Below are 15,298 nucleotides of genomic sequence, written 5' to 3'. Positions count from 1 at the left end.
TACATTCTAACGTGTCAACAGTTACCTCCATTAAGGCTCGAGCTCACTCCCATGTGGGAGTGTTAATTGGGCCATTGGATGCCACTTGACCACGAAATCTTTGGCAATTATACATCAAAATTAAAAATTAAGAATCTTGATAATCGAAAAATTAAGTTCGGAGAAAAAGAATCAAGGAGACAAAAGGGATAAATATTCTGTTAAAAGAACATTTTTATGTGGAGGAAAGAATTGTAAGAAGTAGTGCACCCACATGCTTACATATATTAGTATATTACACAGGAAACCTCACAAGAGATACTACTTATGTTCCCGTATACGGGCAGAAAATTACTACTTATGTTCCCGTATACGGGCAGAAAATTATACAAAACAGCTCGCCAAATGAAATAATATTGTAGATATACTATCGCTACAAACTAAAGCAGAGCTTTCAACAACAAAAAGTGGACATGTAACGTACGTTAGAAAACACACACTGCATTCCAAACTTTCCACCATCCAATTAGCCATTGACTACCACCCCACCTGCAAACAAAAATCGACTCACTTTAATTTCAATTCGCATGCATTCAAATTCAAACAAATAAAAGAATGATCATCAAATACATATTCCAATGGATCAATCACATAAATCCACTATGTGAGGAAGAATGGTTAGGTGGAGACTAATAAAGAGTCAAATTTACTACTCTAACCCTCGAAAATGTGATGACAGTCTATAAAATAATAAAATTGTGCATTCGCTAAAAGCTATAGCTTTTAGTATAGTACCATTTTAAAACTAATTGGTACTAAGACAAACTAAAGAGAAAAGGAGTGACTACTATGTAGCTAGGGAGAAACTGGGACAGTTTCTATCCAAAGCAATGGAAAAGAAAGCATTGCAATGTTATATTTACCATTAGGGTGGAGGACTTGGCCGGAGATATAAGAGGAGTCGGGGGAAGAGGCGAGGAAAACGTAGCAGGGAGCGACTTCAATGGGGTGGGCGGCTCGCTGCATCGGCACATCTTTACCGAAACTGGCACACTCTTCTTTGGTGAAGGACGCAGGGATCAACGGCGTCCATATTGGCCCCGGAGCAACGCCGTTCACGCGTATGCCCTTGTTCACAAGCTGCAGTGCTAGCCCTCTCGTGAACGCCACTATTGCACCTTTTGTAGCCGTGTAATCCAGCAGCTTTGCGTGTCCTTTGTAGGCATTGATTGATGTGGTGTTGATTATTGAGCTCCCTTCCTTCATATACTTCAACCCATGTCTGCATATATGCATAATATTATTGTTATTATTTAATTTAATAGATCAATTTTATTTTGATCAATATGATCAATTTTGACATGAAAATAATAGTCGTGGATGAAAAGTAATACTAATTAAAGATGTAGACTAAACTGTAAAATTAATATTGAGTTAATTTCATTTTGGTTCTAGATTTATAAGGGTCATTCCACTTTTAGTCCTTTTCTTTTTAAAACATCCCATTTTGGTCGTGGCATGACCATTTTTAATCCTTTATCAACAAAATCGTTAAAATTCTCATAAATGTAAGGACATTTCGATCTTCAAATAGAAATTTTTTTCAAAAAAGTAAAAATAAAAATATAGCAGATCAACTTACTTTGTAAAAAAAAGATCAAAATGCCCTTGTATTTAAGGTCATTTTAACGATTTGTTGAGGGAGAACAAAAATGGTCATGCCATAATAATATTAGGACCAAATGTGAATATTTTAATAAAAATGGAGTAAAAATGAACTACCACCTATAAATCTAGGACCAAAAATGAAATTAACTCATTAATATTGGCCTTATAAATTTTGGAGAAAAATAAAATTAACTCTAAAGAAATCACCAAATTAAATGGGATAATCTTGTGAATTGAAGAATTTGCACATACTATACATACCTGGTGAGGAAAAAGTAGGAGCAGATATTGGTCCTGAGCACCCTCAAAAGCCTGGCTTCATCGATCTCCTCCACCGAGTTTGACTCATATTGCTCTGCGGCATTGTTCACCAGAATATCAATCCGCCCAAAGGCTTTCACCACTTCATCCACTACCTTCTTGCAATTCTCGTCGAACCCCAAGTCCGCGGCTATCGCTATCGGGTCTTTGGCGTCCCCACTTTTGGCTTTCTTTAGAATTCCCACCGTCTCTTCTGCGTCTTTTTCCTCCTGCGCTTTCACGTAAGTGAAGGCCACAGTCGCACCCTCCAGCGCGAAGCAGTGGCACACCGCCCGCCCTATGCCCGAGTCGCCTCCTGTCACCAGCGCTATCTTTCCCTACAAAGAACCAACCAACATTATATTATACTCCGTATTATATTTGTTAGACAGAGTCCAATAAAGATAAGTCCAACACTATGTAATTATTGAGATTGTCGGTTGGAGACCAATAATAGTCTATCAGCACTATGGCCCTTTGGTAAAGGCTGTTGGCTGATTGGGTTGGTTGTTTGGGTTAGAAGGTATGATTTGTTGATAATATTAGCTGATTGTAGAAAGTTGTTTGATAAATTGGCTGTTAGCTGATAGTTATTTGATATAATTTCTTTTCTCAAAAAGTTAATTTAAAAGGCTGCTTTGAGTAGCATTTTGAATTTTAGTATTTTGGAGTTACAAAAAGCTTATTAACCAAACAACTAATAGTAATCAAATAAGTTAAAATTGGCTGATAGGCTGATTATTTATCAAACAGGGCCTATGTGATTATTGAGATTATTATTGATTGGAGACCAGTAATAGACCACCAAGTGTAGACGAAGACCAATTCTGACATCTTGACATTCAAAAATGCGTGACGATACGAAAATATATGATAATATAAAGAAATAAAATTAGGTCTTTAACTATAATGCAATAATTTTTAGTATGATGGTGTTAATCCTAAGTAGTGGTATCAAAATCAAATCATTAATTTGTTCAGACTCACTGATACTTAGAAAGGATTGTTGGGCGAAGATCAGGGAAGCAACTTTTCATTGGTGTTAAATTACAATTTTTTTTTTTTTACATGATTGATCTTAAAAAGGATAAAAGAAAATACCAAATATGTAATTAGTTTGAACAGGTATATTATCAATATTTAAGCTAAAATTGCAAGAAGGTACTTGAAGCTTGTTGGATGGCTTATATTGATGGGAAGAATATTGGGGATGAGGATCCATGACATGCTCCTTTCCAGGCTGAGAATCCTGCTGTTGGGGTGGGAATTGTTGACCATCGGACGCCATTTCTATAAACACACGTACAAACTAAATTTCTTCGTGGGAGACTGTAATATGTATATACATACAACGTGGGAGACGTGGAATATGTATATGTATGTACGATGGCAATTAACGTGTTTATATACACATATATAAGAATGTCCGTGGAAGTGTATGTGGATCGTGGAATGAGAGTGATAGATATGGAGCGATCTATATATAGTGGCAGAAGAGGCAGTGGAAGATCAGAGAACTCTCGTAAAAATAAATAAATAAAAGTTATTTTTAGCAATAAATAGATATACGGGTGGGAAGGTGACAAGATTTAATTATACTGTAATCTTAAAAATTCAGTTGTTAATAAAGAAAACAAAGAAATATTTTATCTAGTAGTATATACTTAAGTCAATAGTTGACATTTATAAAATTAGGAATAAAGATCAAATAAACTCTCTAATTATATATCAAAGTTTAATTAGGTTATTGAATTAAAAAAATTCAATTAAACCCGTAAATTTGTTAAATTTGTATAATTAACATATTTAACAAGTTATCAAAAAATAACTTGTCAATTTTACTTACATGACATCCTATGTGAAATTATATTTAATTTTTTAAAAAGAAAATTATTTAAAAATACTAATTAAAAAAAACTTGTTGATGCGACACTAATTTATAAAAAATATTTTAGAGATGAATAAGATAAAAATAAAGTAAGAATTTATAATTTATAATTTGATTAGAAAATTAAAATTTTTAAAAATGTTGTTTACATGGAATTGAAAAAATATGTAAACAACATTTTTAAAAATTTTAATTTTCTAATCAAATTATAAATTTTAAATTCGTACTTTATTTTTATCTTATTCATCTCTTATAGAATTGTATTATTCTTTTTTTCCCCTAACTTTCTCAATGTAACCAAACACACGGTAAATGCTTAGCTCTAGGTGTCCTTCGATTTTATTTTTTTCATTATGTTCACAATTCACAGTCTAAGGGGGGTGTATTCAATCATGACTTTTGTAGATTTTTAAAAATTTTTAATTTGATAGATTTTAATAAACTTTTATTGACTTTCATAGAGTCATTCAAAACTTTTTAAAACTTTGTAAAACTCTATAAAAGTCTGTATAAAAAACTTGCATAAACTTTTATCAACTTTTTTATTTTAAAAAGTCTACAAACATAAACTTTTATCAACTTTTTTATTTTAAAAAGTCTACAAAAATAAACTTTTATCAACTTTTTTATTTTAAAAAGTCTACAAAAGTCATTAAAAATCAACTTTTTTATTTTAAAAAGTCTACAAAAGTCATTAAAACTCTAAATTGAATACATCCTTACAAACTTTCATAAGCAATTCATAACAATATTTAAAAATATAATTACTTTTTCTTGAGAAATTAATATTTAAAAAAATAGAATTACTAGTTGCATAAAATAAAAAAAAATTAATAATATATATAAAAATTATATTTGATATATTACTAAATATCAAGCAAAGAGCTATTATTTGTAATAACAATATGAGACTGCTAACAAGAACAAGGTGCTTCTCTTTGTAGCCTCAAATTACTATTGCGAACAATAGTTCACTATTCGTAATAGCATGTTGTTAAAAAAAATATATTACGAATAAACATATGAATATTATGAAACATATAGTAAAATTTGACGGTGATAGATAAAAAAAATTTACTCTGTTCATGTATTTAGGAGAAAAAGTTTAGAAGTTAGGGATAAAAAATTGATAGAAAAAAAATCAAAATATACAAGCAACAATGAAATAAAAATAATATTATTTTGAATTTTTAGAGAAAGATTGTAAAGTTTAGGAGAGAGAAAAAAATTGGTAGAGTTTAGGTATGTAGAAAATATAGGATAATGAAGAAAAAAATAATTTATTGAATTTAGGTATAAGGTTTATAAAGTTTAAAATTTTAAATAAGGAGAAAAAATAGAGAATAAATAGAGAGAGGAAAAAAAAAAAACCTCCAGTGTTGGTAGAAAGAAAATTTTGAAATCTTGGGGTTGGGGGTTGGATTTCAACTATTTATATTTGAGAAGGAAAAGTATATAAAAGTTTACATAAGTTCTAAAATTAAAAAGTCCATACAAATTCATAAATTTTTGAATACCACATGACTTTTAAAGATTCTTTAAAAGTTTTAATTGAATATCACATGACTTTTAAAAACTCTTTAAAAATCTTGATCGTATACCGCATGACTTTTAAATACTCTCTAAAAGTTTGAATTGAATACCTCCAAACTTTTAAAGTTCATAAAAGTCTTTAAAATTGTATGAAAGTCATGATTGAATACACCCCTAAATTTTCTTTATTGAAAAAAAAAAAAAAGAAGAAATCATTGTTGGATAGGACTTAGGAGATACGTGAGCACTGAGCACGCAATTTGGTGAAGAAGCTAGATAGGTATAGTATAGAAGTTGCGGAAGGAAAACGTGGCAGCGGAGGAGGAGGGGGTGAGTCTACGTGTTGCTCGTAGCCGCTTGCAAAGGACACGCATATTGAAACGGACGTCACATGAATGTTATTGGCATAGAGATCCAAAACGGTAGCTTCACATTTTTAGGCTGACCACAGAGAAACGGAGGATAAAAATAATGGATCATTATCTCCTTTTTTTTTTTGTTAATCATTTATTATTTTTGTATCATTTATTATTAATGCTCTGGTTGGTTATTAATTTATTATTATATTCTTTTAGTTTAGACATACATTTCTGTGAGACTGACTCATGAATTATTGTTCGTGACACATATCGGGTCAAAATGAAATGTAATACTTTTTGAAAAATTTAATACTAAATTAAGAATAAAATATTTATTATTTATATTAAATAATTGTAATACTTTTAAGAAAAATATATTATTTTTACATTTTGATTTAAAGTATTATATATTTTTCTCAAAGTATTACATTTGTCTTTATAAGTAACAAATACTTATCAACATTACATATAAAGGAAAGATGAAAAAAGTTTTTGATAATACTTTTATATCAAAATATAAAAGTATTATATTTGTTAGTATTATATTTTTCCTTATAAGTAACAAACACTTCATTTCTAATTAGTAATACATTTTTTCAGTATAAGTATTACATTTTTATATTCAACTGACCCGACATGTCTCACGGATAAAAAGTATGTGAAACAGTATTATACAAGTGTACCCTTTGTTTTATTTATTTTTCATAATATATACTTTCACCCTCTTTACAAAAGTTTATTTCATTATCTATTATACTAATAAAAGCCAAAGAGAGTTAGGCCTAAAATGGGTAGAAAAAATGGCGGTCAAATTATTTAATCAAATGGATGGTTCAGATGAATTATTTAATCAAATAGATGGTTAAGATAATTCAGATTAATATTATTAATAGAGATTACCTAATTTGACCTTACTTTTATGATTATCCGTTAAGTTTTCCGTTAAATATTTTCTTCTCCGTTAATATCCTGTTAACTTTTAACTTACCCATTAATTTCTATAAGAAAGATCTTAGGTTCGAACCTCATCTCAATCAAATTTGATATTATAATTAAGTTTCTCACTCTATTTACTCTTATTAAATTAAATAAATTAGTAGCTAAAACAAAAAATGATACACATGTATTTCTTTAATTTAGAATTATGTGTCTACAATACCTTTATTTGAAAAACTTATTCATTATTAAAAAATTAAATTAAATAAGAGAAATAATTTCATTAGTTATATTGCCTTTATTTTCTCTCATGCAAAGATTCTTTACATTAAAATTTATCAATTGATATTCATTACATTGTTCATTATCTTATTTTTACAATATCTTGTAATTAAATATCAAAATTATAATACACAATAATGTTATATATTTATTTACCAAGTATTTTATTAATACTATAAAAAAAATTTTAAAACAATTTGAAGCTAATTATATTAACTACTTGGGGATTGGTTGACAAAGAGAGTACTCAAATAACCTAACAAATTGAAGCGGAATCACTCTATTCTACTCTTATTGAATTAAATAAATTAGTAGTTACACCAAAAAATGATACATATGTATTTCTTTAATACCATGAAAAAAATAAAAAAGAATAGTTTGAAACCAATCATATTAACTACTTGGGGGATTTGTTGACAATGAAAGTATTCAAATAACCCATTACCCAACAAATTGAAGCGAGAAACTATCTTTTAATATCTTTGGAATATATAATATTTTAAATTTTCACCCAGGTTACACCCAGGTGCATGAATGTTAACAAAATAAATTACTTGCATAAGTGCAAGTAAATGTATTGCAGATTCAAGTAAAATGTATTACAGGTGCAAGTGAATTGTACAATGAGCATCAATACTAAGTGCACCTAATGTTATAACTAGGTGCACTTAATGTTATAACTAGGTGCAACCTATGTTATAACTAGGTGCACCTAGGTTGCACCCAGGTGCATGAATATTAACAAGGTAAATTACTTGCATTTGTAAGTGAAAGTATTTGCGAAAATAGGTGCATGAATATTAACAAGGTAAATTACTTGCACTTGTAAGTGAAAATAGGTGCGAAAATATGTGCACTTGTAAGTGAAACTAGGTGCACCAAAGTTCCAGTTATTTACGAAAATGCCACCACGTCATTTTTTTAAAATTGCATCTGATTCGTTGATCTAGACACGTGGACGACTGTGGAGCGTTCTCATTTCCTACCTGGGCGAGAGTTCGCACCAGAGTGCAACCCTATATATATATATATATATATATATATATATATATATATATTTATTTATTTATTTATTAAGTGTCCAACAACATGATGATAAATCACATAATAATTAGTAATAAGTAATGGCGGCTTATGTAGGGGATTAGTCCGAGTATGGTATGTGTTTAGAGGTGACTCTTACAGTTAGGGCCTACTCAGAACACCTCATGGTCTTACAAAAAAAATAGTGGGTTATATAGGAGTGGTTAATTTGTAGTGGTGTAAATCCACATAATAATACAACAATAGCATGTTACGTAGTGAATACTTTTGTAGAGGCGTAGCATGAATCAATAAAGAATTTGATTCCATAACAATGAGCTCCAAGTTACAAACTAGCCCCCATTAATCAAACATTTTAAAGAAAACAATACAGCCGTACACCTTGAGAAGCATTACTTACAACATATATAAATAAAGTTTGTAGTGAAGAAGAAGAAGTTGATTTTGAAGTTAAAAAGAAACTAGCCCCAAGGAGTATTATTTTCCGGAAGCAAGAAGTTATCAATTGTGAAAGTAGGAGGCATAAATAGCTTCTGGCGCTCCCACCTCACACGATCCGTCCTATAAAGGTTTGGGTAATTGGTGATGCTCCAAAAACATTTGGTGCACCTTGATCGCATGTTGTACACCCAAAGGAACCCAAATGAATGGGAGTTGATGTATAAGAAGCACCACTTCATTGGGAACGCCACCTGCAAGTGAATTTTGCTTATAAGCATAATGAACATCCAACTTAAAAATGATGAACAATAGAACGCAATGACAACAAATGTTACTCCCTCTGTCCCATTTTACCTGTCTTACTTTTCTTTTTAGTTTGTTCCAAAATGTTGTCCTCTTTTCAAAATTGAACATCACCATCATTCTACTTTTCCCAATTTACCGTTATGACTTTTGCATTCTTTATTGCTTTTATGGCTTTTATGTCCAAAAGTAAAAAAGTGAGGGGCATACTTGGAAAGCACACTCCATTTACTTTAATTTCTTAAAAAGCATGCAAAAAAGTAAATGAGACAAACATTCAGGGAGGGAGGGAGTATAACATTGTTGGGGAGTCAAAACTCGAAATATAAGTTACGTACCTGTGTGAAGTTGAAGCGATATGTCTGGCCTGCGTCCAGCGGGTGCAATGTATTGTCCTTATCTGTGTTCTTGCACATGAAGTATATGGTGCGGTCGTAGTCATTGGCTAACGTTATCTCAACGTTTGGAAACAATTTGGATTTTAGGTTGTTGTCGGACACGTAGGTCTCGGCAGCCGAGAGGCGGAAGAGGAAGTAGAGGATGGATAGGGTGAACACAAATTTAGCTGCCATGCCACCCTTTCTTAAAAGGTTTGATTGGGGCGTTATTTGGAGCTGGGAGATGGAAATTGGTTTCTTCATTCCTCTAATATACAGTTAAATTGTGATGCATGCATGCATGTAGGAAAAAAAGTTAGAGAAGTTTTCGGTTTTTCATTATTTTCTCGGATCCGCATAGCGGGCAAGTATGAATGATGTGAATTCCTCTGGAGTGGTGACCGAGTTGGGTAGCCCCTTCTGCCAATGCCTAGCTTCGATCGCACAGTATTGTTTTTGCCGCAAAAATTAATACTGACGCGTTGTATCTTGCTTTAAAAATCCGAGCAACAAGAGATCAGATTCAGGTTTGCATGGTAATCTCCAATGCAGCAACCTTGTTTGCCATAACAGTTTATTATTTGTTTGTATTTTAAAGTATTAAAAGACCACATTTAAAATAACTAAAGAATGGACATACAATAATTTCTTTTCAAAGGGTAGTACCTTACATTCAAATTGTTCTTGAGGTGTACTAAATGCTGTTAAGGGTTGTGACTCTTTTGTGAGTTTTATTTGCCAAAATCCACTTTTACAATCAAATTTACTAAACCATTTCTTTCCTGCTAATCTATTTATTAAATTTCTTTTATACGGTAGGAAATATCCATCAAATACTATCTTCTTATTTAATTCTCTATAATCTATTACCATTCTAGCTTTTCCTCTTTTAAGTTCATTATGTTTTCTTACTAAAAATGCTGGACTACTATGAGGACTTGTACTTTCAGATATTATTCCTAAATCTAATAGTTCTTTCAATTGAATTGTAAATTCTTTTTGATCTTCTGGACTATACCTAATAGGTGTACATCTTACTATATCATTTGCATTTATTAATTTAATTTCAGCATACACTTTATCTCTATCCCATAGTGCTATTGGGTTTTCTCCAAAGTTTATTTTTAATTTTTCTAAGTATTTTTTCTTTAATAATTCTAAATTATGATTTCTATTTAATTTTAAAAATTTTATCTCTACTGAGCATGTAGGTAATATCCTTTTTAACACAATCCATTTTCCACATGGTGTCAGTAAACTTATATCATCTCTTCTAATTATTTGTGTTTTAAAATAGTCTAGAAAATTATTTCCCAATAATACCTGTTGTTTAAGATTGTCTTCCTGATATATGATTGGTATTTTAAACATTAATTTTCCTAGTATTATTCTAGTATTTTCTGCTACCACATCTAATTCTTTCATATTTTCATTAAATCCAGCTACTCTTATTCTATGGTCTTTTGATTTTTTCCATTTATGCATTACAAATACATCTTTTTTAGCTAAACATATATCCGCTCCACTATCTATAAACATTCTTCTTGCTATCATTTTGTTATTACTGTATTCCATCTTAGCTTCTCTATATATTGCTACCATTCTAATACTGTTTTTTTCTAAATATCTATAATATATTTCCATTATTATATTTTTAAAATTTTCTCCTAATTTTTCTTCTAATAAATTTTCTAATCTTTTTAAGGTCATCATTCTTTCTACAAAATTCCTTTCCATATTGTTGATTAGTTGTAATACTAGAAATCCTTCTTCCATATCTTAGTCTGAACTGTCACTATCTTCTGATTCTGTTTCTATATATCCCACAAATTCTTCATTATTATCTTCTATTTCTGTTTCACTTATATAAAATTCTTCATAGTCATGTATTTCATTTCCGCTTATATATTCTAAACTCATAATAAATTCCTCTGTATTTATATACCTTACTTTCTTTTGTTTTAACTTAGGGCATTTATTAGCATAATGTCCTTTTTCATTACAATTCCAACATCTACATTCATATGGTTTTTTATTATTTTCTGTAGGTCTGGTATATCTTTTCCTTCGTCTAAACTTTCTCTTTTTCTTAAATCTTTTTCTATTTTCAGGAGTGTTTTTATATTTCCTAAATCTTTTCCTTTTATAATTTTTATAGTATGGTTTATAATCTTGCTTCCTGAATTTTTTATAAGACTTATATTGTTTTCTCCTTTTTCTCCCTTGCCTATATTCTCCTTTTTCACATCCAAATCTTAATTTTTTCTCAGTAAGTCCGCATATTTCTCTTAATCCTTTTCTTTTATCTTTTTTGATTCTTTGTTGCATCCTATATTCTTCACATTTTCTTAGTAAATATGCTCTTAGTACTCTAATTCTTTCTCCTAGAGTATTTTCCTTTGGTTCTATATTATTGTATTCTTTTGATATTTCTGTATTATAAGGGGAAGGTAAATGATCATAATATAACTTTTGATATATTAAACTTTCTTCTGTATTAAATCTTGCACTATAATAAAATTTACTAAAACTTATAGTATATTCAGGTAATTTACTAATTTTACAACATCTCATATTATTTAAATTAGTTATGGCTTCCATCTTTCTTTCTGCTAATACAGTGTTTTCTGATACGAGCCATCTTTCTCCTAGAAATTCTCTTCTTATTAGTGCTTCAAATACTCCTAACAAATGTTTCCAATCTGATGCAAAGCTTAATACTTCTATTTCTAAATTTTCTATAGATTGTATCCAATATCCAATTTTTCCTATTAATGTTTTAGATATCAATTCATATATATATGCTTTATCATTAGTTTTATTAGAATTCATAAGTGCGATATACATTCCTAATGTCCAGTCTGATATTCTTCTGTTAATTTCTTGCTCATCATAAACATTGTCTAAGTCTAAAAAATATCCATTATAATTTATTCCTTGTGACATCGATCCTATAAATTCTTTAAATTCTTGATGTTGTCCTATAGGTATATGTTCTGGTATTTTATTAATCTTTCTTCCTATCATCATTTCTTCTTCTGGATAATCATTAGTATCTTCATTTACTATATCATCTGTCTCTACTTCTGTCTCTATAGCTTGTTCTTCATATTCTTCTTCTATATCACTAGGTTCTTCTTCAATAATTGCTTTTATCTCTTTCTCCTTACCTAAAGCTTTTATTATTTGTTCATTTTCTCTTATAAGATGTAATTTCTCATCTTCTATGTCTTCTATATAATTTACCCTAGTTATTTTCCTATTTTCTCCTTCAGTTTCACTTTCTTCTGTACTAGTTTCGTTTTCTGTGCTATCTTCTCTTTCTTTTCCTTTTATTTTCTTTGTCAATTTCCTTAATTCTTTTTTCAATTCATCTATTTCTTTTCTTATTTGTTTATTTTCTAATTTTAAAGATTTTAATTCTACTTTAGTTTCTTTGTATAATTTTTTATATTTCCTATATTTTTCATACCATTCTTCATTTGTATTTTCTAATAATTTTATATTTTCTTGTTTTAATTTGTCAATTTCTATTTGTTGATCAGTATATAGTTTTATTAATTCTACATCAATATTTCCCATCTGTGAAGGGTTATTATTTTTATTTTCATCTATTTTAAAAGGGTTATTTTCGATAGTTTTTTCTCTAATTGTTTCATATTTAGCCTTTTCTTTATCTATTATTTCTTTTCCATGATTTTTAAGGAAAGTTATGACACTATGTTCTTTAAACATTTTTAGAATTTTCCTTGTCTTTTTAATTCTCTTAGTTTATTTAATGTTTTTCCCACTGGTTCTGGAAGATTAGGTTTCATGTTACTAATATCCATCATCATTGGCTCTATACCTCTTTTCCAAGCATTTATTGGTACTATTTCTTTTTCTTCTATTTCTTGACTTGAACTAGTTTCTCCATGCATTATATTTTTCTCTTTTAATATTAAGTTTAATTCTTCTATTATTAATGCTAGAGTTGGTATCTCAGAACTATTCCATGCATTTCTTATTTCTTCTCTTACTATTTCTCTTATTTCATTTCTTACTATGTTCTTTATTTCTTGTATTCTTATATCATTAGAATTCATTCCTATTATTTCCGGTATATTATGATTCATCTTTATAGATTCTCTTTCTCCAGTTATTTTCTAAATAAATCCACTATTTTTGCTTATCTTTTTTCATTACTTCTTTTAAAGTTTTTATCTCATTTTCTAATTTATTCTGTTCTTCCTTATATTCATAGTATTTTAATTGTGATATAATTATTTCTGTTTCCAATCTATCTTTTAGCATTTCTAGTTTTCTTTCTTTAGCCTTTATTTCTTTTCCTAGATTCATATCTTCTTAATATATCTTTCTTTATTCTGATCTCTTATTTCTATTCCTTCATTTGTAATTTTATAATTTATAGTATTTAAAAAATCTGCTCCTAGTAGTAATTCATATATACTATCATATTCCAAGACTCCTAGTTTTATATTATATTCTAGATCTTGTATCATAAATTTTAAATTTATTGCTTTTGTAATTACAATATTCCTATTTTCTTTTGGATAATTACAAATTTGTGGTGTTATTATTTCACAATCATCTTCATTTATCATGTTTTTATTTATCAAACTCTTTAAATTTCCTGGTGATATAGTTATAATTATTTCTGAGGCCATTATTCTATTAAATATTATTCCCTTTATTTTTATATCTTCATTTATTATCAAGTTTATCAAGTCTAAATTTCTAGGTATATCCGGTTGTAAACTTGTTTCAGGCACATGTTTAAAAGATAACCTACTTCCTTCAATTACTGGCATCATTTTTCTTGTTATTTGTGTTTTCTTATTTTCAAAATCTATATACATTTCTTCTGGTAATGTAATTCTAGTATTTTTCTTATATTCTAATGGTTCTAATACATCATTATATAACTTAGGTATTATTATATTCTCATCATTATATTTTCTAACATGATGTTTTCCAGTTAATGCATAAACTATCTTAGTTTCTATACTCATTACTTTACAATCTTTTGGCATGTCTATTCTATGTAATTTGAAGTATAATGTTAACGCTAAATCTTTATGTCCATCTTCCATAGATATACTAAAGTCTGGATGCACAGTAAATTTTACCTTTTGATATATTAAATTTCCTTTTAATACAGCTATTATAGAATCTTCTAAATTGCTTAGAATTCGTTCATCTCTTAAATAAAGTTCTAAGGGTGTATTAACCTTATTTTGAAAATATGCTTTTATAGTAAATTCTATTGCTCCAAAATATATGTTTCTATAATTTTCCCTAGATTTTGATGGTACCTTTTTAAGTTCTCTTTTTATTATATCTTCTGTTATTAAGTTTATTTTTGTCTTTCCTTTTAATGCAGTTATGTCTATATGATTTTCATGTTTTTGTGCAATATATCTAACTTCTTTATTTCTTTCATACCACTTGGTTTTAAATATTTTCTTAATAGGTATTTCTGAGAAATCATTTTTTATTTTATCGTACAGTTCTTGATTAAAATTTAACGTTTGTGTAACACCTCCTTCATAAATATCTTTTTCATAATAAACTTCTGAACTTTCACCTATTTCACTCATTTTATTTATCCAAATGTTAACTTATCAATTTGGAGATAACATTCGTTTATAACTTCTTTATATTGTTTTATTTCTCTATCTTTTTGGTTTTCCATTCTTAATTTTTCTTCTAACAATACTCGTATTTCTGCTTCTTTTTGTCTAATTTCTTCTTCTTTTATGCTTAATGTATTTCTTATATTATTCATTTGTTCCCTTATTTGCAATATTTCTAACTCCTTTTGATATAATAATTCTAAACTTATTCTACAACTTATAATATGTTGATCAATATCTCTATTATATCCTAACTTTTTTCCTGCAATTAGTTCAATTCTTTCCATCTTTCACTGAATTATGCCAATACTGTTTAAATAAATTATTTCTCTATTATATAGTCTTTTAGCAATTTTAATATCTCCTTTTAAATTTTCATATTTATTTTTAAATTCTATCCATTCTGGATCATTAGGATTTATTGTACTTAGTAATTCTTCTAATCTCGCTTCTTTAGATTCCATTATTTCTACAATTTTTCTACTCAATTTTAAGTATTCTAAACAATACATCTTTATCCACTGCAATTTAATTTTAATATTTCTTGTTTTC

At 28.8% G+C, this 15,298-nt stretch overlaps 2 protein-coding genes across 2 annotated transcripts; both read right to left on the bottom strand.

The window, feature by feature from the left end:
• Positions 1-210: 210 nt before the first annotated feature.
• Positions 211-3,381, bottom strand: LOC116032019 (glucose and ribitol dehydrogenase-like). Its single transcript, XM_031274405.1, has 4 exons — positions 3,113-3,381; positions 1,909-2,285; positions 903-1,261; positions 211-528 (listed from the first exon to the last, which is right to left on the bottom strand). The coding sequence occupies exons 1-4, from the start codon at positions 3,233-3,235 to the stop codon at positions 506-508; spliced, it is 882 nt and encodes a 293-aa protein (XP_031130265.1). The 5' UTR covers positions 3,236-3,381; the 3' UTR covers positions 211-505.
• Positions 3,382-8,271: 4,890 nt separating this feature from the next.
• LOC116032020 lies at positions 8,272-9,339 on the bottom strand. Its single transcript, XM_031274406.1, has 2 exons — positions 9,072-9,339; positions 8,272-8,681 (listed from the first exon to the last, which is right to left on the bottom strand). The coding sequence occupies exons 1-2, from the start codon at positions 9,303-9,305 to the stop codon at positions 8,451-8,453; spliced, it is 465 nt and encodes a 154-aa protein (XP_031130266.1). The 5' UTR covers positions 9,306-9,339; the 3' UTR covers positions 8,272-8,450.
• Positions 9,340-15,298: the final 5,959 nt, after the last annotated feature.

Source organism: Ipomoea triloba, chromosome 10 (assembly GCF_003576645.1).
Source record: "Ipomoea triloba cultivar NCNSP0323 chromosome 10, ASM357664v1".
Taxonomy (NCBI): Eukaryota; Viridiplantae; Streptophyta; class Magnoliopsida; order Solanales; family Convolvulaceae; genus Ipomoea; species Ipomoea triloba.
The sequence above is the reverse complement of the archived record's forward strand: the minus strand, read 5'-3'. Positions and strand labels throughout refer to the sequence as shown.

Bases quoted from the DNA above. Each gene is read 5' to 3' on its own strand.
- LOC116032019 (XM_031274405.1), bottom strand. From the start codon at position 3,235: ATGGCGTCCGATGGTCAACAATTCCCACCCCAACAGCAGGATTCTCAG. The intron at 2,286-3,112 runs GTACCTTCTTGC...GGTTCTTTGTAG, and splicing joins AGCCATCCAACAAGCTTCAA to GGAAAGATAGCGCTGGTGAC. The intron at 1,262-1,908 runs GTATGTATAGTA...GCATATATGCAG, and splicing joins TCCTACTTTTTCCTCACCAG to ACATGGGTTGAAGTATATGA.
- LOC116032020 (XM_031274406.1), bottom strand. From the start codon at position 9,305: ATGGCAGCTAAATTTGTGTTCACCCTATCCATCCTCTACTTCCTCTTC. The intron at 8,682-9,071 runs GTACGTAACTTA...ATTCACTTGCAG, and splicing joins ATCGCTTCAACTTCACACAG to GTGGCGTTCCCAATGAAGTG.